This window comes from Budorcas taxicolor, chromosome 21 (genome assembly GCF_023091745.1).
Source record: "Budorcas taxicolor isolate Tak-1 chromosome 21, Takin1.1, whole genome shotgun sequence".
Lineage (NCBI taxonomy): Eukaryota > Metazoa > Chordata > Mammalia > Artiodactyla > Bovidae > Budorcas > Budorcas taxicolor.
Window position 1 is genome coordinate 51,569,560 of NC_068930.1, and position 24,472 is coordinate 51,594,031.

The 24,472-nt window shown below is 36.1% G+C and overlaps 1 protein-coding gene across 1 annotated transcript in view; it reads left to right on the plus strand.

Annotated features, from left to right (window-relative positions):
* MIPOL1 (mirror-image polydactyly 1) overlaps positions 1–16,077 on the plus strand; it is a 245,496-nt gene extending 229,419 nt beyond the window's left edge. The window contains exon 12 of the mRNA XM_052659936.1: positions 16,011–16,077. Coding sequence (XP_052515896.1) covers positions 16,011–16,077 — 67 coding nt within the window. The remainder of the gene's footprint in view (positions 1–16,010) is intronic.
* Positions 16,078–24,472: the final 8,395 nt, after the last annotated feature.

Consider the following 24,472-nt stretch of genomic DNA (forward strand, 5'->3'; position numbering starts at 1 on the left):
TTGTCATGGTGAAGGCCCTTATGTAACAATGAATCTGTGAGCCTTGCTGTGCAAGGACACCCAAGACAGATGGATCATAGTAAAGAGCTCTGACTAAATGTGGTCTGCTGGAGAAGAAAATGGCAACCCACTTCAATATTCTTGCCTGGAAAACCCCATGAACAGTATATAAAGGCAAAAAGATATTACATCAGAAGATGAGCCCCCCAGGATGGAAGGTGTCCAATACGCTTCTGGGGAAGAGTGGGGAGGGTAGTTACTAATAACTCCAGGAAGAATGTAGCATTTGGACCAAAGCAGGAACGACGCTCAGATGTGAATGTGTCTGGTGGTGAAAGTAAAGTCCAATGCTGTAAAAAAAATATTGCATAGGAACCTGGAATGTTCAGTCCATGAATCAAGGTAAATTGGACATAGTCAAGCAGGAGATGGCAATAGTTTCATTTTAAGGATCAGTGAACTACAGTGGATAGGCATGGGTGAATTTAATTCAGATGACCACAATACCTATTATTTCAGGCAAGAATCCCTTAGAAGAAATGGAGACACCCTCATAGTCAACCAAAACTGTCCAAAATACAGTACCTGCATTCAGTCTCAAAAACAACAGCATGATCTTGGTTTCATTTCCAAGACAAACCATTCAACATCATAGTAATCCAAGTCTGTGTCCCAACCACTGATGCCAAAGAAGCTTAAGTTCACCAATTCTAGGAAGACCTACAACACCTAGACCTAACACCAAAAGAAGACATCCTTTGCATCATAGGGAATTGGAATGCAAACGTAGGAAGTCAAGAGATACCCGGAATAATAGGCAATTTGGCCTTGGAGTGCAAAATAAAGCAGGGCAAAGGCTAACAGAACACATTTAATAGAACACGCTTGTCATAGCAAACACCCTCTTCCAACAACACAAGAGATGACTGTACACATGGACATCACCAGATGGTGAGTACCAAAACCAGATTGATATGTACTTTGCAGCTGAAATGGAGAAACTGTATATAGTCAAACAATACCAGGAGTTGACTGTGGCTAAGATCAGGAGCTCCTTAATGCAAAATTCAAGCTTAAATTGAAGAAAGTAGGGAAAACCACTATTCAGGTATGACCTAAATCACACCCCTGTTACTATACAGTGGAAGTGACAAGTGGCTTCAAGGGATTAGATCTGGTAGACAAAGTGCCTGAAGAACTATGAATGAAGGTTTGTAATACTGTACAGGAGGCAGTGACCAAAATCATCCCAAAGAAAAAGAAATGCACAAAGGCAAAATGGTTGTGTGAGGAGGCTTTACACATACTTGAGGAAAGAAGAAAAGCAAAAAGCAAGGGAGAAAGGGAAAGACATACCCAACCGAATGCAGAGTTCCAGAGAATAGCACAGATATAAGAAGGCTATCTTAAATGAACAATGCAAAGAAATAGAGGAAAACAATAGAATGGAGAAGACTAGAGATCTCTTCAGAAGAATTAGAGATATCAACAGAGCATTTCATGCGAGATGGGCATGATAAAGGACAGAAATGATAAGGACGTAACAGAAGAAGAGACTAGGAAGAGGTGGCAAGAATTCACAGAAGAGCTATACAAAAAAGGTCCTAATGACCCAGATAATCACAATAGTGTAATCACTCACCTATAGCTGGACGTCCTGGAGTGTGAAGTCAAGTGGGGCTTAGATAGCATTACTGTGAACAAAGCTAATAGAGGTGATCAAAATCCAACTGAACTATTTCAAATCCTAAAAGATGCTGCTGTTAAAGCTCTGCACTCAATGTGTCAGAAAATTTGGAAAACGCAGCAATAGCCACAGGACTGGAAAAGGTCAGTTTTCATTCCAGTCCCAAAGAAAGGCAGTGCCAAAGAATGTCCAAACTACCATACAGTTGCACTCATTTCACATGCTAGCAAGATTATGCTCAAAATTCTTCAAGCTGGTCTTCAGAAGTATGTAAACCAAACACTTCTAGATTTACAAGCTGAGTTTCGAAAAGGCAAAGGGACCAGAGATCCAAATTGCCAACATTCGCTGGATCTTGGAGAAAGCAGAGGAGTTCCAGAAAAAAACATCTGCTTCATGTGAAATGCTGGGCTGGTTGAAGCTCAAGCTGGAGTCAAGACTGCTGGGAGAAATATCAGTAACCTCATATATGCAGATGACACCACCCTAATGGCAGAAAGTGAAGAGGAACTAAAGTACCTCTTGATGAAGGTGAAAGAAGAGAGTGAAAAAGCTGGCTTAAAATTCAACATGCGAAAAACTAAGATCCTGGCATCTGGTTCCATCAGTAGGACTATCCTAGAAGCTGCTGAGCAGGGACAAAACACAAGAATTGGAAAAGGAACTGGCCAAAATTTGTTTTCTTTTTAAAAATACCACTAACGTATCCCTTTTTCAATTCTTCTAAATCAGGAGTTTTTAATGGAATAGTTAAAAATGTTTTACCTTATTTTCAGTTTGTTTTCCCTATATTGTCATGTACCTGCTTGTTTTTGACTCTGATGCTTCTCCCATAGAAGGTGCATAGAAGGTGCATCTATAGCAATTTTATCGCTTTGTATGCTTCATTTTTTTCTCCTTATAAGTTATGAAGTCAAAAAGAAGAGCTGGAATTGCTGGGTTTTGGAATTAATAATTTATTCTTATCACATTGACAAAATTCCTCCTGATACAAAAAGCATAATCTTGGTTCTAAGAGTGAAATTTCATTTAACATCTGTCCCACCAAGTCCCCAAACTCCCTACATTCTTTTCAAATAACTATTTTATCATTCAGTATGCTTCTGCAGAGACCCTTAACATATGCATGTGTGTATAATATTTATGCACAAAAAAATAAATAATGTCCTGTTGATTTTTGAGAGCCTATTCTGCTAGTTACAAGAATACATTTATGAACAAAACACATAGTGTCCCAGCCTTCATGGAGCTTCATGAGGTTGTTACTGACATGGAGTTTTCTAGGGAATCTTACATATGGTTTAAATATCCTTTGATAGACAGTTAAAGAGCCCAATAAAATTGTCACTTGATTTTAATTCATTCTATTCTCTCAATCACTTTATTATGTTAAGTTAGAGGCTTAAGCAAAATAGCTCCATTATCTTCAGTAAGTACTTTCCTAATAGTATCATCCACTGCACTAGCACTGCCTTGGACAGTCGGAATCCAACAGACCATCTAGACATCTAACTTACCAACAAAGACTTAATTAAGCCCTGGATAAAATTATGCCAAAATTATCCATTTAAAATCTAAAACTTGAAGCAGAATTACCTTAGAGATCCTGTAAAGAAGGAAATATAGCTTTAATTCTTCTCCGTTTTAATTTTTAAGTGGGATGAAATAAAAATAAGGCCAAGCTTTATGTATTTTGGTTGTTGTTTTTCCACCTTTTTTAGTCATCTAAATTGATGCTAATTGATATAATGATTGTTTAGTGAAACTGATTTTTCAAGGTTACATAGAAAATAGCAAATGTTAGTCTGTGTTTAAAATATAGGTAACTTTTCATTGCCCTGTCTACCCTGATAGCTCGGTTGGTAAAAAATCTGGAATGCAGGAGACCCCAGTTCGATTTCTGGGTCGGGAAGATCCGCTGGAGAAGGGATAGGCTACCCACTCCAGTATTCTTGGGCTTCCCTTGTGGCTCAGCTGGTTAAGAATCCGCCTGCAATGCGAGAGACCTGGGTTCAATCCCTGGGTTGGGAAGATCCCCTTGAGAAGGGAAAGGCTACCCACTCCAGTATTCTGGCCTGGAGAATTCCTTGGACTGTATAGTCTCTGGGGTCGCAGAGTCAGACACAACTGAGCGACTTTCACTTTCACTTCACTTTTCACTTCACCTTATATATTAATGACATTGAATAAGAAATGTCATATATCTAATCTAAGCACTATTGAATATACATGTACTAAGTTTTTTCTATGCTCTGTTTTATCTCAAAGATAAATCCAAGTTTATTATTTAATTTCAAGGTGAAAAACAGTTTCTTACTATTAATGTACATCTAAAAGTGGAGCTAAACCAAGTACTGAAAATTAAATGACCCAAAATTGTGGTGTCTAAGAACATCTTATTCCTACTTTCTCATTATCTTCTTGTTAATACACGTCTTGTTCACAATGCTTATAATCTTAGAACTATTTGCAAAAGGTATAGCCCAAACTCATTATATCATGACATAGCTGAAAATTCCTTTTATGGAACATCTTTACAGAGGATATTGTATTAAAAAAAAAAAAAGGTTGATACAACACACACCTACGGTAGACACATGAAAAACTCTTTTGAACACAACTGCTTAGAAGGTGCCATTCACAAAATAAATACTCAAGTATTTATGAATAAATGAATGATCAGTTCAGTTCAGTTCAGTCGCTCAGTCATGTCCGACTCTTTGCGACCCCATGAATCGCAGCACGCCAGGCCTCCCTGTCCATCACCAACTCCCGGAGTTCACTCAGACTCACGTCCATCGAGTCCGTGATGCCATCCAGCCATCTCATCCTCTGTTGTCCCCTTCTCCTCCTGCCCCCAATCCCTCCCAGCATTAAAGTCTTTTCCAATGAGTCAACTCTTCACATGAGGTGGCCAAAGTACTGGAGTTTCAGCTTTAGCATCATTCCTTCCAAAGAAATCCCAGGGCTGATCTCCTTGCAGTCCAAGGGACTCTCAAGAGTCTTCTCCAACACCACAGTTCAAAAGCATCAATTCTTCGGCTCTCAGCCTTCTTCACAGTCCAACTCTCACATCCATACATGACCACTGGGAAAACCATAGCCTTGACTAGACGGACCTTAGTCGGCAAAGTAATGTCTGCTTTTGAATATGCTATCTAGGTTGGTCATAACTTTTCTTCCAAAGAGTAAGCGTCTTTTAATTTCATGGCTGCAATCACCATCTGCAGTGATTTTGGAGCCCAAAAAATAAATGAATAAATAAAAATGAATGATAGTACTTGATATAATGACATATCTGAAGAGCTAAATTAATCTATCCATATTATTTCCTTGTATTATTTATTCTAAAAGCATAATATTTTTACACAGCAAATAGATTTGGAGGAAAGAACTGAATTATATTTGATTAAATTGAAAGTTATGGTAGAAATCAGCAAATTAATAAATGGTTAGTAACATCTTTGGAAACTAAATATTGATTGCATGTACCAAACTTTTTTATTTTGCTTTTCTTTTTTAAATAAATGTAGATCCAGCAAAATATACCCAGTTGACAACAGATAGAAACAACCTTATCTGACAGAGAAGATAGTCACACCCTTGGTAGTATTTAAGAGATACTGCAAGTTCCAAAATGTATCTTTTGTAACACCTGTCAAGTGATACCTGAAATTCCTCCATTGACGATTCAGATTGAGGTTAAAGCTTTGTTTTATTGTAAAATGTAGTTACGCTTGGTAGCCTTTTTTTTTTTTTCAATCACATAACATTTAGGATCAACACGGCCACAATTTTTTTGCAGTTGCTCTGGTCGAAGGTAAAATCTATTCCCCCACCCTTTGAATCTAGGGTGGCCTGTGACTCCCTTTGACCCAATAAAATGAACCAAATGATGTTGTACAACTTCTGAACAAGGCCTCAGTCACCCTTGTTCCCAGCTCTTGGTAACTCGTGCTCACCATGTAAATAAGCCTGGGTTGGTCTACTTGGGCGTGAGATCCTTAAGAGGCAAGTCCTAGCCAGAAGTCAACACCGATTGTCAGGCAAGTGAACATCCAGCTGCAGCAAGCCCACATTAGCATGATTAAGTAAAATAGCTGTTGTTTTAAGCCTCCAAGTTTTGGGTGGTTTAGTAGAAGTAGTAGTGTTAGTCACTTAGTTGTGTCTGACTCTTTGCAACCCCGTGGACTGTAGCACGCCAGGCTCCTCTGTCCGTGGCATTCTCTAGGCAAGAATACTGGAGTGGGTAGCCTTTCCCTTCTCCAGGGGATCTTCCCAACCCAGGGATCGAACCCAGGTCTCCTCCCCTGCAGGCAGATTATTTATCATCTGAGCTATAGGAAAGCCCTGGGTGGTTTATTACATAGCAATAAATAACTGATACAAAAATATTAGTTGTCCATGTCCAGAATAGAATAGACTTGACTTGGCTTGGATTGGTAGGCAAAACAGGTCAGTGTGGAGTCATTTGCACTAAAACTCTGTGTAAGCCAGTAGTGAAATATGGCAGCATTCAAATAGAAGTAAATTCCAGATCGAGAGAAATATCAATCCCACTTTCCTTTCTAATTGATTAACCTGAATTATTAGATCAGACTCAATATGTTTAAAAACCTAGACATGCTGAAGAACCTGCACAAAGAATAATCAATATGGTGATAGTCTATTAACTCTAATATGCAAAACCATTTACAGCTGAAAATATTAACCTTGAAAAAAATAACCTAGTATGGACATGGCAGTTCTTTTAACATTTTGACACCACTTCATATAGGAAATCAGATAGGGTAATGATGTGAAGGATAGATCTAGGCAGATGTGTGGAAGATCCAAGGAGACTTATTTCCTAGTAATATAAGAAATAATTTTAACCATGTTACTATTATTCAGTTTCCCACTCTCACCATTTTCTGCTAGTTGTTTCCACTTTCTTCACCATGACTTTTTTCCCCTTTCTTCCTGTATTTATTTTTTATTTTTATTTTTTAATTTATTTATTTTAATTGGAGGCTAATTATTTTACAATATTGTATTTGTTTTTGCCATACACTGACATGAATCAGTCATGGGTCTACATGTGTTCCCCATCCTGAACCTCCTTCCCACCTCCCTCCCCATCCCATCCCTCAGGGTCATCCCAGGGCACCAGTCCTGAGCACCCTTTCTCGCATCGAACCTGGACTGGCAATCTGTTTCACATATGATAATATACATGTTTCAACGCTGTTCTCTCAAATCATCCCACCCTCGCCTTCTCCCACAGAATCCAAAAGTCTGTTCTTTACATCTGTGTCTCTTTTGCTGTCTCACATATAGGGTCATCGTTACCATTAAATTCCATATATGTGTGTTAATATACTATATTGGTGTTTTTCTTTTTGACTTACTTGCATTTGTATAATAGGCTCCAGTTTCATCCACCTCATTAGAACTGATTCAAATGCATTCTTTTTAATAGCTGAGTAATATTCCATTGTGTTTTTGTACCACAGCTTTCTTATCCATTCGTCTGCTGATGGACATCCAGGTTGCATCCATGTCCTAGCTATCATAAACAGTGCTGTGATGAACACTGGGGTACACGTGTCTTTCAGTTCTGGTTTCCTTGGTCTGTATGTCCAGCAGTGGGATTGCTGGGACATATGGCAATTCTAGTTCCAGTTTTTTAAGGAATCTCCACACTGTTCTCCATAGTGGCTGTACTAGCTTGCATTCCCAGCAACAGTGTAAGAGTGTTCCCTTTTCTCCACACCCTCTCTAGCATTTATTGTTTGTAGACTTTTGGATCGCAGCCATTCTGACTGGTGTAAGATGGTACCTCATTGTGGTTTTGATTTGCATTTCTCTGATAATGAGTGATGTTGAGCATCTTTTCATGTGTTTGTTGGTCATCTGTATGTCTTCTTTGGAGAAATGTCTGTTTAGTTATTTGGCCCATTTTTTGATTGGGTCGTTTATTTTTTGAATTGAGCAGCATGAGCTGCTTGTATATTTCTGAGATTAATTCTTTGTCAGTTGCTTTGTTTGCTATTATTTTCTCCCATTCTGAAGGCTGTCTTTTCACCTTACTTATAGTTTCCTTCATTGTGCAAAAGCTTTTAAGCTTAATTAGATCCCGTTTGTTTATTTTTGCTTTTATTTTCATTACTCTGGGAGGTGGGTCATAGAGGATCCTGCTGTGATTTTTATGTCAGAGAGTGTTTTGTCTATGTTTTCCTCTAGGAGTTTTATAGTTTCTGGTCTTACATTTAGATCTTTAATCCATTTTGAGTTTATTTTTGTGTATGGTGTAGAAAGTGTTCTAGTTTCATTCTTTTACAAGTGGTTGTCCAGTTTTCCCAGCACCACTTGTTAAAGAGATTGTCTTTTCTCTATTGTATATTCTTGTCTCCTTTGTCAAAGATAAGGTGTCCATAGGTGCATGAATTTATCTCTGGGCTTTCTATTTTGTTCCATTGATCTATTTTTCTGTTTTTGTTCCAGTACTGTACTGTCTTGATGACTGTGGCTTTGTACTATAGTCTGAAGTCAGGCAGGTTGATTCCTCCAGTTCCATTCCTCTTTCTCAAGATTGCTTTGGCTATTCGAGGTTTTTTGTATTTCCATACAAATTGTGAAATTATTTTTTCTAGTTCTCCGAAAAATGCCTTTGATAGCGTGATACGGATTGCATTGAATCTATAGATTGCTTTGGATAGTATACTCATTTTCACTATATTGATTCTTCCAATCCATGAACATGGTATATTTCTCCATCTATTTGTGTCATCTTTGATTTCTTTCATCAGTGTTTAATAGTTTTCTATATATAGGTCTTTTGTTTCTTTAGGTAGATTTATTCCTAAGTATTTTATTCTTTTTGTTGCAAAAGTGAATGGAATTGTTTCCTTAATTTCTCTTTCTGTTTTCTCATTATTAGTGTATAGGAATGCAACTTTACTATATTCATTGATTAGCTCTAGTAATTTTCTGGTGTTGTCTTTAGGGTTTTTTATGTAGAGGATCATGTCATCTGCAAACAGTGAGAGTTACTTCTTTTCCAGTCTGGATTCCTTTTATTTCTTTTTCTTCTCTGATTGCTGTGGCTAAAACTTCCAAAACTATGTTGAATAGTAGTGGTAAGAGTGGGCACCCTTGTCTTGTTCCTGACTTTAGGGGAAGTGCTTTCAGTATTTCACCACTGAGGTTAATGTTTGCCGTAGGTTTATCATATATGGCTTTTATTATGTTGAGGTATGTTCCTTCTGTGCCTGCTTTCTGGAGGGTTTTTATTATGGATGGGTTTTTAAATGGATGTTGAATTTTGTCGAAGGCTTTCTCTGCATCTGTTGAGATAATCATATGGTTTTTATCTTTCAGTTTATTAATGTGCTCACCATGACTTTTCACCCCACTCTCCCATCTACTTCTGCATTCACCTTTTCATTTAGAATTTCTTTTTCCATTGTTTCATATGTGAATAAGCTTTCTTTTCTCTTCTCCATTTTATTCTCTCTTTTATTGATCTTCCTTTATTTCTTGCACATACTTTTATGCACATACGTGTGTTCATATTTATGTGTTGTATCTTTACAGATTTATAAATGTGTGTATATATAAATATATATATATACATGTATTTTTTATGCATCTGTGTGTATTTTAATCTGTATCCTTCAGTTACATAGTGTGCCTGAGACTGAGAAAGAACCTTTTGTTTCATTGTTTACAGTTTATGCCTGGGAGGGTGGGTTTTGTTGTTCAGTCATCAAGTCGTGTCCAACTCTTTGCAACCCTACAGACTGTAGCCCACCAGGCTCCTCTGTCCTCAGGATTTCCCAGGCTAGAATACTGGAGTGGGTTGCCATTTCCTACTCCAGGGATCTTCCTGACCCAGGGATCAAACCCACATGTCTTGTGCCTCCTGTCATTGGCAGGAGGATTCTTTATCACTGCACCACCTCAGAAGCCCTACTACATTGCATCTTTCCATAACTTCTGTACTGAATGTTTCACACATACGTTCTACCTGAAACTTGAATTTACCAAAGACACTTCTTTCCTTGTAGCCTACTAGACACCAGTCTTTTCCCCATACCCTGTAGACTAGAAAGAAGAGTTCTCTGGTTCCCTGTTGCTATTTGCATACCTTCTGCATCCACATGAAAACCCTCCCTTCTTTGAGATTTATATCATCCAGCTTTATTATCACTATTTCTCTCTCCTCTCCAGTGATATCTACTGATCTCCATAAATGTGAGATCAGTGAGATTCCTTTAATGTGCATTTCAAGTACCTGGTTCAGTGTCTTCCTCTCCACCCTAACCTCTGCATTCATGCTAAGAAACTTCAATATCAGTGGCCCATCAGTCCCACTAGCATTGCTTTTACATGTCCAATATCACCTCCCTTTCTTGTCCTATTAAACCTTTACTATTTCCTGCCCCCTTCCCAGCCTTCTTCTTTACCCTGTGCTCTCAGTAGAGAACTCTGCCTCTTACTCAGTGGGGAAAATTGAGTCTAGCAATGATGAGTTATGTCAGTTAAATGCCTCCACCTGTACAGAGTTATCCACAGCTCTATTCCCCCAACCTCTATACCCTCTAATCTCCAAGGAAAAGTTTTCCAGTCATATTTTTAGTGATAATGCTGCAAGTTGTGCTTAAATGATTCCATTCTCTGAGACCCTCCTTAAAATATATTGTCTTCCTCCTTTACTTTAGCTTCTTCCCGTAGTCTTCTCTTCTATCGTCAATAAACATATTCACATGCCACCCATTTCTTTAAGGACTTCCTCAGCCATACATTTTCCTGCAACTATAATCCTCTTTAGTTTCTACCCAAGATCTTATATTTTCTAACCAAGCCTATACTTCATCTTCACTTTTTCACATTATCCTACTTCTATCATGCTATTAAAGCTGCACAGAGAAGGTTGTAATTTCCTAATGTTCATTTGTCACTTTCATCTTATTTAAGTATTTAACCCTGTTGATCACTCTCTTCTTGAAATTCTCTTCTCTGCTTTCTGTGACAGCACGTACTCTTGGTTTGTCTTTTGCTTTCCTGACTGTTTTCTCAAATTCTTTTGTCAGTCCTTTTCCTTTTAAGTGTTTGTTTTGACTTTGGTTCTATCTTCTTCCCACCACCCCCCACCTCCTCCTCCTTTCTTATATTTCTCTTAGCATTTCCATCCACTCCTGTGCCTTTAGTTACCACCTAGGGCAAGACCTAGTCATGACCAACCACTCCGGTCTCATTTCCCAACATCCTCCATGATCCTGAGAAACCTATGAAACCATCCTACTGGTAGGCTTGACACACATCATGCTTTTCATACCTCAGTGCCTGTGCACACATTATTTCCTTTGTCTGAAATTCCCATCCTACCCCCTCTCCATGCCCACCTTTCTTATCTTTCAAAACTTAACTCAGGCATCATCAGAAAGCCTTTACAGGCCCTTCTTTTTCCCTGCTCAAGCTAGGTTCTATGTAATACCCATGCTTACCCTTTTATTACAGCATTTACCAATAACTGATTGAAGTTACCATATAAAGATGTTTCTCCACCTTACTGCTCCTATGATCAAGCCATGTCCTAGTCTTTGAATAATCAATGCCTCGAATAGTAACTAGCTCATAGGAATTACTAAATAAATGTTGGTTGATTGAACTTAAATCTGTGTCATAAGCTTTTTAGGTATGCAGTTTTGTGACCATAAGTACATTCACATTGCTGTGCTCCTAAGAAGTTATCTGGGCTCCCTACCTGTAGGCCAACTTACCTCCATCTCATCTCTATATTCTTGCCAGGGGGAATCTTCCTAAAATGTAAATGATGTTACTAGATGAGGTAAACCCTTTTATTGCTTCCCACTGTCTACATTAATGGTTTTATCACAATCTTTTCATAGATCCAAGCTGCAGTGAGAAAAAAAAAATCAATGAACCAAGGTTTTCTAAATTTTTTGAACTTAAAAGTTGGTTGAGTTAATGAATGGCAACAGTAATCAGAATAAGAAATACTGAAATATGCATGGGAGGTAAAATAAGCTTTATTTTAGATATGCTCATTGTCATATACCCGTGAAATAAGCAAGAGGAGCTATCTTGAAGGCAGTTGGATATATGAGGGTGAAACTCAAAGAGTTTTGGGATGATAATCTGTACCATAAGCATTTAAGTGAAATCAGGGGAACAAATAACATCTTTTAGGAAAACATAAAAAGTGTTTAAAGGTGATAAAACAACATTTAAGAACTAGCATAGGAAGAACAGCCATAATAGTAAAAGAAAAAACTACATTTAAATCTCTTTCTTGTCCCGCTGCCATGGTTTAAAGAGGGCAAGACCTTTGATACTAATGGACAACCCAAAGCATTTTTAGTGGCTTTGCTGTCTTCTCTACTGGAAGGATGATTTTTATCCATCTCTCTTGAATTTCCCTGGTTCTCTCCTTGGGAAAAAAAAATAATAATTAAGAAGCCAGATATGTTGGATGAGATAATTTCATTGCCTAAATAGTAGAAATGGAATTTTTTTCTAAAAAGAAAATTCTCCTGCTAATAAGAATTCTACTCTCACCTTGATAGATAAAACAAAAATTTCTCTCAAAAATGAAATCTAAAAAAAAATTTTTATGGAATCTATAGCTTGTTTATCTATAGTCAGATTTTTGCTTCACTACAATTCAAGTGAAGATGAGGAATTTGTTCTATTTTCAGTCCTTTCTCTCACTTTGCAAAAAAATTATCTAGTCAGTAAGAGTAGTCCAAGGCCATAAAAAATCAAAACTAAACCTTAAAAGTTACAGTATTTTTGGAAGCAGTGGAGCACATCATCAGAGAGATCAGGGATGTGGTAATTACACCTTGCAGCGTACGCCAGCTTCAGAACTCAATAGCAGTGCAACTCTGGTCAGATTACCTTCTATATGCTTTGGTTTGTCATCTAATGATAGTATCTGCTCCATGGAGTTGTAATGAAAATTAAATATGTGCATAAAGTACTTCTCAGAATACTGACACATAGTCAGTATTCATTAAGTATTACTTGCCTTTTAAAATGTATCAAGATATTCATTAAGAGTGAAAAATGAGAGTAAACCAACTCAGAAAATTGGTAAATAACTTATGATCATCTACTTGATGGAAAGCTATGTATTTCATTGTAGTATGTACATATTATATAGACATAAAGAAAATATAAAAGTGGTGTTATTTGAAAAAGCTAGAATTTCTATCTAAAATATAGCTGTAAATGTATTTTTCAAGTTCACAAAACATTTGTGTTATAGCAAATAAACTGTCTTATTTCCTAATTATATACAGCGTTATCAGTTTACTTTCCTATAATTGTTACTAAACTAGCAGATAAAATATACCAGTTAAAAAAAAAAATACCAATAAATGCTTACCAATTTGACTTAAGTAATAACTTGAGGAAACAGTTTAATGTACTTATTAAGACAAACAATACATTAACCTATAATCTAAAATCTGTAGCTTTCTATTAGCCCAAGCTCTAGTGGAAGTAACTTTGAAATAAGAACAAGGAAACCAGGCCCACATTTGTTACTGTCTTATCTTAGGACCTTGTACAAGGGTTTCCTTGTCTGGGCTTCTGTTTCTTCATTTAGAAGAGAGAAATTCTAATCCTAGAATTCTAATCTAACTCTCTTCCTATTTCATGAATTTTGTGAGAAGCTATCATTGAGCAACATGTAAAGCAATTGGAGCCTATTTTATTAAACTATGTAATTTTTTAAGGATATTATTGATTAGGACAGTAAAGAATAACCTGCAGGCAGATCCTGCAAGGTGGTTCAACAGACAAACACACCTACCTTCCTGTCAACACAGTCCGTGTTTGACAAGGTATAGTCCATTCCTTACAGGAAGGAATAGATGCTTCATTGTGTTTCAAAAGTCAGTAAGCTTTTACAAAACGATGTAATTGACATATTTCTCATTTCTGAGATCAAATTTTCATAAGTCATTCAACCTGGATAAACTGAGAATGTGGTTGATCTAGTAGTTGTTGAAATATAGTAAAGACATTGCAAAACATGATATTTAAGTATTTCCTCCTAACCTCTTACCATCACAAGATGTAAGAGTTCTAAGTGGAAAGATATCCTAATGTATGAAGAAACTAAAGTAAGATGAGTCCATCTGTAAAGAAAAAAACAAAAGAAGCACAACACAGACTCATCTCAGTAATTTAGCATTCCATTGATTCAGAATTCATACTGACAATAACTATGCAAAGTAGAGCTTTCTTTTACATTATTAGGAAGTTTTTTTAATAATAGAGCAAATGATATTGTGGGAGAGAGATATAGTTAACTAACCTGAAAGTACTATTTTCTAACTTTTGGGACTTCCTTGGTGGTCCACTGGTTGAGAATCTGCCTTCCAATGCAGGGGATGTGGATTCACCAAGATCCCACGTGCCACAGAGAAACTAACCCTGCATGCCACAACTAAAGAGCTTGCACGCTGCAGCCGCTGAGACCATACTCTCTAGAGCCCATGCTTCACAGCAGGAGAAGCCCCTGCATGGCAACTGGAGGAACCTGCACGCAGCAATAAAGACCCAGTGCAGCCAAAAATATGTGCATTGTGCTAACTTTTTACAGTCTATGCTGAGAAATTCTATTAATGGCATATCAAGGTTTCTGCTGGCTTCTACAGGGTCTTTAGTTGTTAACCGTTAATTCAGGTTATTCGCTTATTTTACAATGCAGTTAAAATTTCACAGTGACATTTTTCTTCCCTTTCCTCCACAGTTAACCTTAGTAAAACTTTGTCTTAAAGAATCTATGCGATCCTAGGAATCATACTCTTCAGAGAGTTATAACAGAGCACTGGTTCTTATCACTAGGGAAAGTCCCACTAATACAGAGTCATCTGTAAATACAGTGAATTGCCTAGTAAATCTTCTAGTTCAAGTATTTGCATCACTAGCTTAAAGCTGTTTTAATGGATGTATAATACTTTCGTAAAATTTACATTAGAGAAATTTGTGGTAATAAATTTAAGCAAGATTTTTCTTTTTCACTATGAGATCATAACTACATTTCTCAAAGCCAAGATTTTTTTATGCCCCGGGTTGTTTCATGTCCCTACTTTCTATTAACAAAACTCTTGATATATGCAGAGTCATCCATTTAACTTGAGCTGTTTTCAATGTGGCATGCAGCTGATGAGTCCATCTAAACCAGTGTGTATGACTCTAAGGATACCCTCATTCCTTTAGTGTCTGGCTCGGTGCTGTGTTTATTTGCAAAGGACCCTCATGCATGGATCCATATAAATGAGGCAAGCTGGAGCAGACTAGACTGTGTCGCTCACCAGTCTTTGAGGAGGGAGAATTGTGTATATGAAAGCTGCTGGGTATGAGCTTCCCTTACAGAGAAGATTTCTGTGTGTGTGACATCAAGCAAGATTTTTGGTTGAGGTTTTATGCTTACCATAAAGGAAATAGTAAGAAAAAGGCAATTGATGATCTAATTCCATCATCTTTTGAGAAGCAAAACCCTTGCTGATTCAATGAATGTCATCTCTCTCCCATAGAGAGTAGTCTAAGAACCCTACAGAATGACTTCTGAACTTTTGACTCCCATTTTCAGTTTAGTTGGTGAATTTTTAATCAACTGAAAAATCACTTATATTTGACTCAGAAGTATATAGAGTCAGTGCTAGCCTATTTATATTACTCAGGAATAGAAACTTTTAAAATGTAGGACAGAAAATCTGGTTTTATTAGCATCAAACCATTTTTATATATTTAAATTGTTTTGATGCCACTGAGACATCATTTTTCCAACCTAGCCACCTAATACCTGGCTTTAAAGAGAAGAAAATGTAATGCATAACAATTATACACTATACCAGCATATCACTTATTAAGCTCAGTGACAGGTCTAAGAGTGATAGTATTTCTGTATTGAGAAATGTACTTCTTGGGTAAAAAATCGGTTTGAAACTGCTCAACATTTAATATGCCATCTTGTCATGACATAATAATTCATGACTTTGATGCAAGTAGGTAGATGTATTAAAACTAGTAGCTTGTGTTTTTCATGTAGCCTCTAAAACTGACGTAATCTGAAGATTGGGTTTAAGTGTGTGTTTTTGCTGTTTTTTTAACGTCAAATACTTGGCAGTCTGCACCCGTGTCTCTCACTTACAGTCATGCCTTGTCTCTTCTCATGACGACCAGAAGTGCTTGGTCACAGGTAAATACTGTCCTTTTTCAGTCAAAACATCCCTGACAATCATTGCACTTTCTATGTTCTTTATTTTTTCCCCTTCCCACCCCACTGCCCTCAACTTAGGTTGGAAAGGCTGGTGGACGTCCTGAGGAAGAAGGTTGGAACAGGGACCATGAGGACAGTGATCTGAACTGAAAAAAAACCCGACAGTCTGGGGAAGCAATCACATCTGGTGACCAGGCTGCTTCATTCAACACTGTGTAAACACTAAAGCCTTAACTTAGCAAACAGTTGTTAGAAGTGGGACACTCCAACCACATTCCAAGCTGAGATAAAATCAAATCACAAATGTTTAACCACTTTGCTGCTGACTTGAGTTATTTATCCAAATGTATTAACTACAGACTTTTACCAATGAATAGCTGTAAAGTTGTAGCTTATTTGTAATTATTTTATATCTTACTGTATTTAATATAAATATTTTTGCTGGAAGACCATTATAGAAACATAGTAAAGTTGGTCAGGATCATATCTTCACATATGGCCCTTTCTGAGTCAAATGCAGAAAAGTAAATATTGTCTAAACCTTAATCCACTGTGTTAGGTCAAAACTTCAAATACATGCTTTTTTCAATATAGAGTTTATTTCTTAACCAATGAGAGAAACACATACATAAGAAGCATGTATAGTCTTCATTCGATGCATGCGTGTAATCTTTTTTAGTATTAAAGAATATTAAGTATAGATACCAAGAATCAAATGTATAATTTGCTTTATTAAGAGCTTGGCATATTAAAATTATGTTAATCAAAGCATGATTTTTTTCACTACAAATAACGCACACTGTTTTCAATAAAAAGAAAGTATTGTTAATGTGTACTTATAAATTCTTTAATGTTGGGTCTGAATAATGATCTAAACTCTATTTAAGCCATAGTAATTGCCAAGTCTGTCTACACAGGTGGGATACTTTTGGATTGAAAATTAGCATGTGTCACCATGACACGAAAAGGCAAGCACCCATGAAACATATGAAGTATTCTTTTTTTTAATGCCTTTATTTAGACTGTCACTTGAATTTTTGTTATGGAAGATGGGAATCTAATTATAATATACAATAAAATTATAATGTAAAAATATAAAGACTTGGGGGAGAAAGTAAACCTGTGATTTGGTTCAGGAAACCTACTTTTTTTAATTTTATGGATAAAACTAAAATTCATGTATTTAGCTACAGGAAAAAATCTTTTTTTTTTTAAGATTGAATAGATGAGAAGCAAATAGAAAATAAATATGACCAGAATAGGATGAAATAGATAAGTAGAGATGGAATTAGTGAAAATTAAGTAGGCAAGTGAAAAATTTTCTAAGTCCATATAATCTTTTAATTTAAGACTGAGCTAAATTATCTACCATTGCCTATTTTCAGGACAAGTACAGAATCATTTATTGCATACACCAGTGGAAATTATTCTTTTGAATTTTTTTTACTCTGCAGAAAAATATAAGGTGCTTTATCACAGGATGACAAAAGAATTGTGATGCAAACAAGCTCTATTTCTTTCTTAGTAAACTCGTTGAATTAACTGACAGAATCATCCCATTGATTCAAATTTAGAATTTACTCATGTTGCCTGCTTTTACTTTTGCTTAAACTATGTGAAAAATAAGGAAGAATAGGGGTTCAAAATTAACTGGATTTATTCTACAGTCCTGAAGAGAATTGTAGCCTCTCTAAACCGCGATGACCTAACTATAGAAATTTAGAATAGTTTCGTCATGCATGTAGTTTTCTCTACGAGCTCTAACTGAAACTATGTGAAGGAACAGCCTTCACAAAGGAACAGCCCCTTTCAAGTCATGCAGGTAAGTGAAGAAAAACAGTTCTCATCACAAAATAGTCCATTCCTGAATCCTCTTCAAATAAATCGCAAGTAACTTGAATTTTCAATTTATTCCTGAATAACAGACAAAACTTTATTGAGTTATTTTCCTTGAGGTTTTGTAAAACACAAAGTGTAGAAAAAAGGCATTTTACAATTTCCAAGCATCTCTTTCTATCACTAACCAATCACTAGCACAACTAATTCCTATAATCAATATACAGAACCTTTAAAGAATTTGATACCTTGACATTAAATTTACAAAATAGTTCTAGCATCTCCTATTGCTCAGTGTAGGTAATCTCCCCCAGATTACCACATCCTCTTGAAAATGAATTGTCTACAAAATTATAGATGCGTCAAGTAGTACTTTTTTTTTGGACAGGGCAAGGGGATATGAAGGAATAATCTTGCCTGCTGAAGATCAGTTCTCTATATATTCAATAATAATGCAACTTCTGAAGTGTTCAACACTTCAGAAAAGGGGTTGCTTTGAGTTTACTTTAAACATCAAGTCTAATTCCTACAGTGAAATGATAATTTACTTTTCCTTGTTAAAAATAAGTAGTTCAGAGGAAAAGCAGAAAAGACACAAACGTGTAACACTTGATTTGCAAAGCCCTTTCTCATCTGCATTTTTATGTGATTCTATAGACAGTAATATATTACCAATATGTATGTCAACCATGTAATAATGATAATGATGCTAGTAGTCTTAGTATTACCATTAGTAGTAGTATTAGTAATACATTTTGTGAATGAGGAAACACACTCGATGGAGCTAGGAATTTGGCAAGAACTGGCTGGGACGTACAGCTGAGGTCTTATGACTCAACTCCATGCAACCACAGGTCTCCAAAACTTTCATTTACAAAAATTAAAAATCAAAGATTCTAACTGTTGCAATTCCTTTTATTATTGTGCCATTTCTTTTATGCATATATGTATGAATTTTCTGCACATATCTTTCAATTAAGTACGGTAATGTGAGCTACATATGTGAACAGCATCACGTTGTTACTACCTCTCTATAGTGTTTCAGTAGCAACCTTAGCCTTACTTTCACTAATTAGGAATATTGTGACAATTCATTGTTGATTAAAAATAACCAGAGTTCTTTTGTACTCTTTAATTTGGCTTGATGTTAGAACCTGACAGTATATTTCTAGCAAATGACAGTCTAAACTGTACTTCCTGGAGCATCTGTTAAAGATACAACCAGTTATAGGCAAGTTATAAGCAAAGTATAAAGCAAAGTTATTAGTTAATAATATGGGAGAAACTTTCATTCTACTATGTTATGTTTAACCATTGTGTTAAAATTATTTAAAATATCTTTCTTTTTCAGTGAGAAACTTGATTCTTTGTAGATGTCCTTATTCAAATAAATGGATAAATCTTCTCATCAGATCACTTTCCAACAGAATTAGTTTATTGGACAAAAATGTAGTTTTAATATTGATTAACATTGCATAGAAAGCCATTTTTATAGATAGTATATTTTTAAAGATAATTAGTGAAGTTTCTGTCTGTAAATACTCTTGACAAGTGAGGCATTATAATGATAAAATAGCCATGTCCTATACATTTTTCTTCTCACATATGGTTTGTATGGAACCCAAATTTTTCTCAAGACAGTTATTGTGTTGATAACTACTCTCTACAGCTATGCTATCTATCTAGTGATATCAAGAGAGATATGTAGATATATAAATACAGAGACACATACGCACATAAATACATTTGCCTTTCTAAAAAATTGATTTATAAGTCAATTGTTAGGCTCCAGTGACTTCAGCATTTTGTTCGTTTTATTACAAATGCACGTGGTTTCTGAGGCTTTTAAACAAATACATGAAATGGTTGAAAGATTTATATTGCTTGAGCTCAGCTAAATATGTCATCTCTAGAAAAGATGTGGTTTATTTTGGCACTGTTTTAAAAACTCAAATATTTTAAACATTTGTTAAGTTGGAGCTTGCACATTTGAACTAGTAGCATACGTTCCAGAATAGCATCTCAGGTTACCAGATTTTTTGTAATCCTTTTACTAGAATAACCTTCTTTGAAAAGGTTTTCTTTTCTTTTTTATTATGTACTTTAAGTTAAATTGATAAAGGTTGAAGTTATTTTTAATGTATGATTTCATAAATAGAATTGGACAGTGATAAATGTGTATTTTTAAGACTCATTAAATTATTGTGTACTATTGATAACTTCTTTGGAGAGATCTTAATATACTTATTTTTAATGTTACTGTTTTCTCAACATAGTTTTAGAGAATGCTGGTACTTTGGATGTGACCAGTTTCCTGACGGTCAGATTATTAAGAAAGGTATATTTTAATGCACAAACTCCAAAATCTGAAATATATATTTACTTTTCAGTCATTTAAGCTCTCTACTGCAAATTTTATACATTTCAATAGTTATTTATACATTTAATCAAGCTTTTAAAAGTGTTCAGTCCTGAAGGCACTGTACTGAATATGCCTATAAAATACACTACAGTAAGGAAACAGATTAAGTTCACTGTCAAACTGTGTCTGACTGTCTTACAAGTTTAATAAAGATAAAAGTCATTAAGGACAAATTTATTAGGTACTTTACTACTGGCACTAGTGAAATATTAAAGAGAAATTGTATTTTGGTTAGAAAGAACCTAAGACAGGCAATCAAATTCTCTTAATAAAAAAATGATTCGAATCTATTACAAAGCACCTCTACTAATTTTGAAATTTGTATGTGGAATTTTGCTGTAACCAAGAGCTAAAATCTAAGAACATTGCTTCTGTTGTGTTTGGTTTTTCAATCAAGATAAGGTAAATATAAACAGATTATGTAACACACTATCACCTGTAGTGTGTTACATTCTAAACTTTAGAATTTAAAGTTTAAGGTACATGGCTACAAGAGGACTAGGGTGGGTTAGGCAGTAGGAATTGTTGGGGTAAAGTTTCTATAAACTGATAATATCTAAACACTCAGGTTGCTGTTTAAAAAAATTGTCTCACCATGTATGACCTTTGTGATATTGTTGTCATGCATTTTACTTTTACATAGGTATACAATAATAATTTAATTATTGTTTTTGCTTTGAATAATTAACTGCTTTTAAAGTGTTTCAAAAAGTAAGAACAACATTATTTTATATTTACCCACATATTTACATTTCTAGTACTCTTCTTTATGTAGATCCAAGTTTCCACCTGCTACCATTTTCTTCTTTCCTGACGTATGTATCTTTTATACAATGCTGGGCTGTAAATAATGAGTTCTTTCAGCTTTTATATGTTTGAAAATGTCTGTGTCTTTTTTTTGCCTTCATTTTGTTGTGGGAAGAAAGGTTTTTTTCTGGCTATAGAATTCTAGATTAACCTTTTGGAAAAATATTTTCAAGATGTTATTCTACTGTCTCTGGCTACTGTCATTTTAATTTTTGTTCTCTGTACATATGTCCTCTGGCTGCTTTAAGGGTTTTACCTTCATTACTTGTTCTAGCCAATTTGATTGTGATGTGTTATAGATTTCTGCATGTTCCTGTGCTTATTTGTTGAACTTCTTGGACTATAAGTTTATAATCTTCATCAATTTTTTTAAATTTTGGCTTTTTTCCCCAATACCATTTGTCCTCAAACTCTTTCCTCCCTCTCTAGAACTGCTACTTAATATATTAGGCCACTTGAGGTTGTCCTAGGTACGGCTTATTCATTCTTTGTTCATTTTGCCAGTGGCAGAGGAGTGTTTCTTTTTCCTCTGGTTGTTTTATTTTGAATACTTTCTATTATTTTGTCTTTAAAGTTAGCGACCTTTTCTTTTGCAGTATCTAATATACTCTTCTTAATTCCACCTAGAGCCTTTTACTTCACAAATATACTTCTCATCTCTAAAATTTTAAATTGGGGTCTTTTTAATGTCTTTCCAATCTCCTTAATTTTTTCATGCTTCACACTATTTTCTGGAATCCTGTGCTTGTCTGTTAATTCTATTATCCTATTTCCAAGTCTGTTTCTATTGATTTCCTTATCATAAGTTGTTTTTTTTTAATTGAAGTATAGTTGAAGTATATTTGATACTTTATAGTTGAAGCCTGATACAAGCCAGGCTTCAACAGTACGTGAACCATGAACTTCCAGATGTTCAAGCTGGATTTAGAAAAGGCGAGGAACCAGAGATCAAATTGCCAACATCCATTGGATCATCAAAAAAGCAAGAGAGTTCCAATAAAACATACATTTCTGTTTTCTTGACTACACCAAAGCCTTTGACTGTCTGGATCACAGCACACTGTGGAAAATTCTGAAAGAGATGGGAATACCAGACCACCTTACCTACCTCCTGAGAAGTCTGTATGCAGGTCAAGAAGCAACAGTTAGAACTGGACATGGAACAACGGATTGGTTCCAAATCAGGAAAGGTGTACATCAAGGCTATATATTGTCACCATGCTTACTTAACTTACATGCAGAGTACATTATGCGAAATGCCGGGCTGGATGAAGCACAAGCTGCAATCAAGATTGGCAGAAGAAATATCAATACCTTCAGATATGCAGATGACACCACCCTCATGGCAGAAAGTGAAGAAAAACAAAGAGCCTTTTGATGAAAGTGAAAGAGGAAAGTGAAAAAGTTGACTTAAAACTTAACATTCAGAAAACTAAGATCATGGCATCTGGTCCCATCACTTCATGGCAAATAGACAGGGAAACAATGGAAACAGTGAGAGACTTTATTTTCTTGGGTTCCAATATCACTGCAGATGGTAACTATAGCCATGAAATTAAAGGATGCTTGCTCCTTGGAAGAAAATATATGACAAACCTAAACAGCATATTAAAAAGCAGAGACGTTACTTTGCCAAAAAAGGACGGACTAGTCAAAGCTATGGTTTTTCTAGTAGTCATGTATGGATGTGAGAGTTGAACCATAAATAAGGCTGAGAGCCAAAGAATTAATGTTTTTGAACTGTGGGGTTGGAGAAGACTCTTGAGAGTCCCTTGGACTGCAAGGAGATCCAACCAGTCCATCCTAAAGGAAATCAGTCCTGAATAGTCATTGGAAGGACTGATGCTAGAGCTGAAACTCCAATACTTTGGCCACCTGATATGAAGAACTGACTCATTGGAAAAGACCCTGATGCTGGGAAAGATTGAAGGCAGGAGGAGAAGGGGACGACAGAGGATGAAATGGTTGGATGGCATCACCGACGCAGTGGACATGGAGTTTGAGCAAATTCTGGAAGTTGGTGATAGACAGGGAAGCCTGGTGTGCTGCAGTCCCTGGGGTTGCAAAGAGTCGGACATGACTGAGCAACTAAACTGAACTGATAGTTGATTTACAATATTATATTAGTTTCAGGTGCACATCATCGTGGTTCAATATTTTATAGATTATATTCCATTTAAAGTTAACACAAAATAATAGCTATTTCCCTGTGCTGTACAATCATGAGTTGTATTTTTCTGCCTTGTATGCTTGATAACTTGTTTTGGACGCAAGTCATTGTAAATTTTATCTTGTTGGGTGTTAGATATTTTTGTTTTTCATTAAAAATTTTGAAGCGTGTTCAGGGATGCAGTTACATTGTTTGGAAACAGTTTTGATCCTTGCTAGTAGGTTTTAAGCTTCAGTAGGTAGGACCAGAGAACCTTAAGTCTAGGGCTCATTCTCCCCCTCAGCTTAGGCAATCCCCTTCTGAATACCTGATACCCTGTGCAGTATGAGTTGGCTCTGCTCTGACTAGTCACACCTATGTGTGAGTTTTGGTCATTGTTCTTCCTGCACCTCTCTAAAGCTCTAACCTTAGCCTTGGTAGTTTACTTACACAGGTCTGCTGGTCCATACTCAGAGTAAGACTCAAGGAATGTTCTGTAGCTCTTCTGAGCCCACTTGCTCTCACTCTGTTTCTGTACAGCAATTTTTGTTCCAGAATCTACGCTCTCTAGTACCCTGACTGCAAATCCTAACCACCTTGACCTCCCCCAGTTCTCAACTCTGTGCTCTCAATTCAGGGAAGCTCCCAGACTCTGCACTCTGCTCTGTAAACTCACCATGAGATGCACTGGAATCATCTTAGTGCTCCATTTCTTCCCCTTTTCTCTGGGATCACTGTCCTGTTTGCCTGTTGTCCCAAGTACAAAGACATTGATTCATGTATTTCTACCTGTTTTTGTTGTTGTTTTCCTTTTGGTGGGTCTTTTTGTTTTGTTTTGAGGTTTTGGTTTGTTTGGGGGATTTTTCTTTTGTTTTTTGTTTGGTTGGGTGGTTGGTTGGTTAGTTGGTCATTTGGTCGTTTGCTTTTTTTTTTAAGGTGGAGAAGGTAAAATGATCCCTGTTATTCCATCATGACCAGAAGTATAAGTCCTCCTATAACTCTTTCTAAAATGTCATCCTCTTAATGTCTAGCTTCCCTCATCCCTGTTGAGAAATCAACCATCCAGTCTTAATGTTCTTCTGAAAGTAAAATGTCTATTTTCTCTGATTGTTTTTTAGATCTTTCTCGTTGTTGGGTTTTGCGGGGAGGGTGTTTTATTTTGTTTGGCAGGGTTTTTTTTTTTTTAATGTTCTTTGCTTGAGTTTGTAGACCTATTAAATCTCTGACTTCATATCTGTTGTCAATTTTAGGAAACCTTTGCTTAGTATCTTTTTCTCCTTCCTTTTGTGACTCCAACTAGATACATATTTTCAGTTCCTATATATC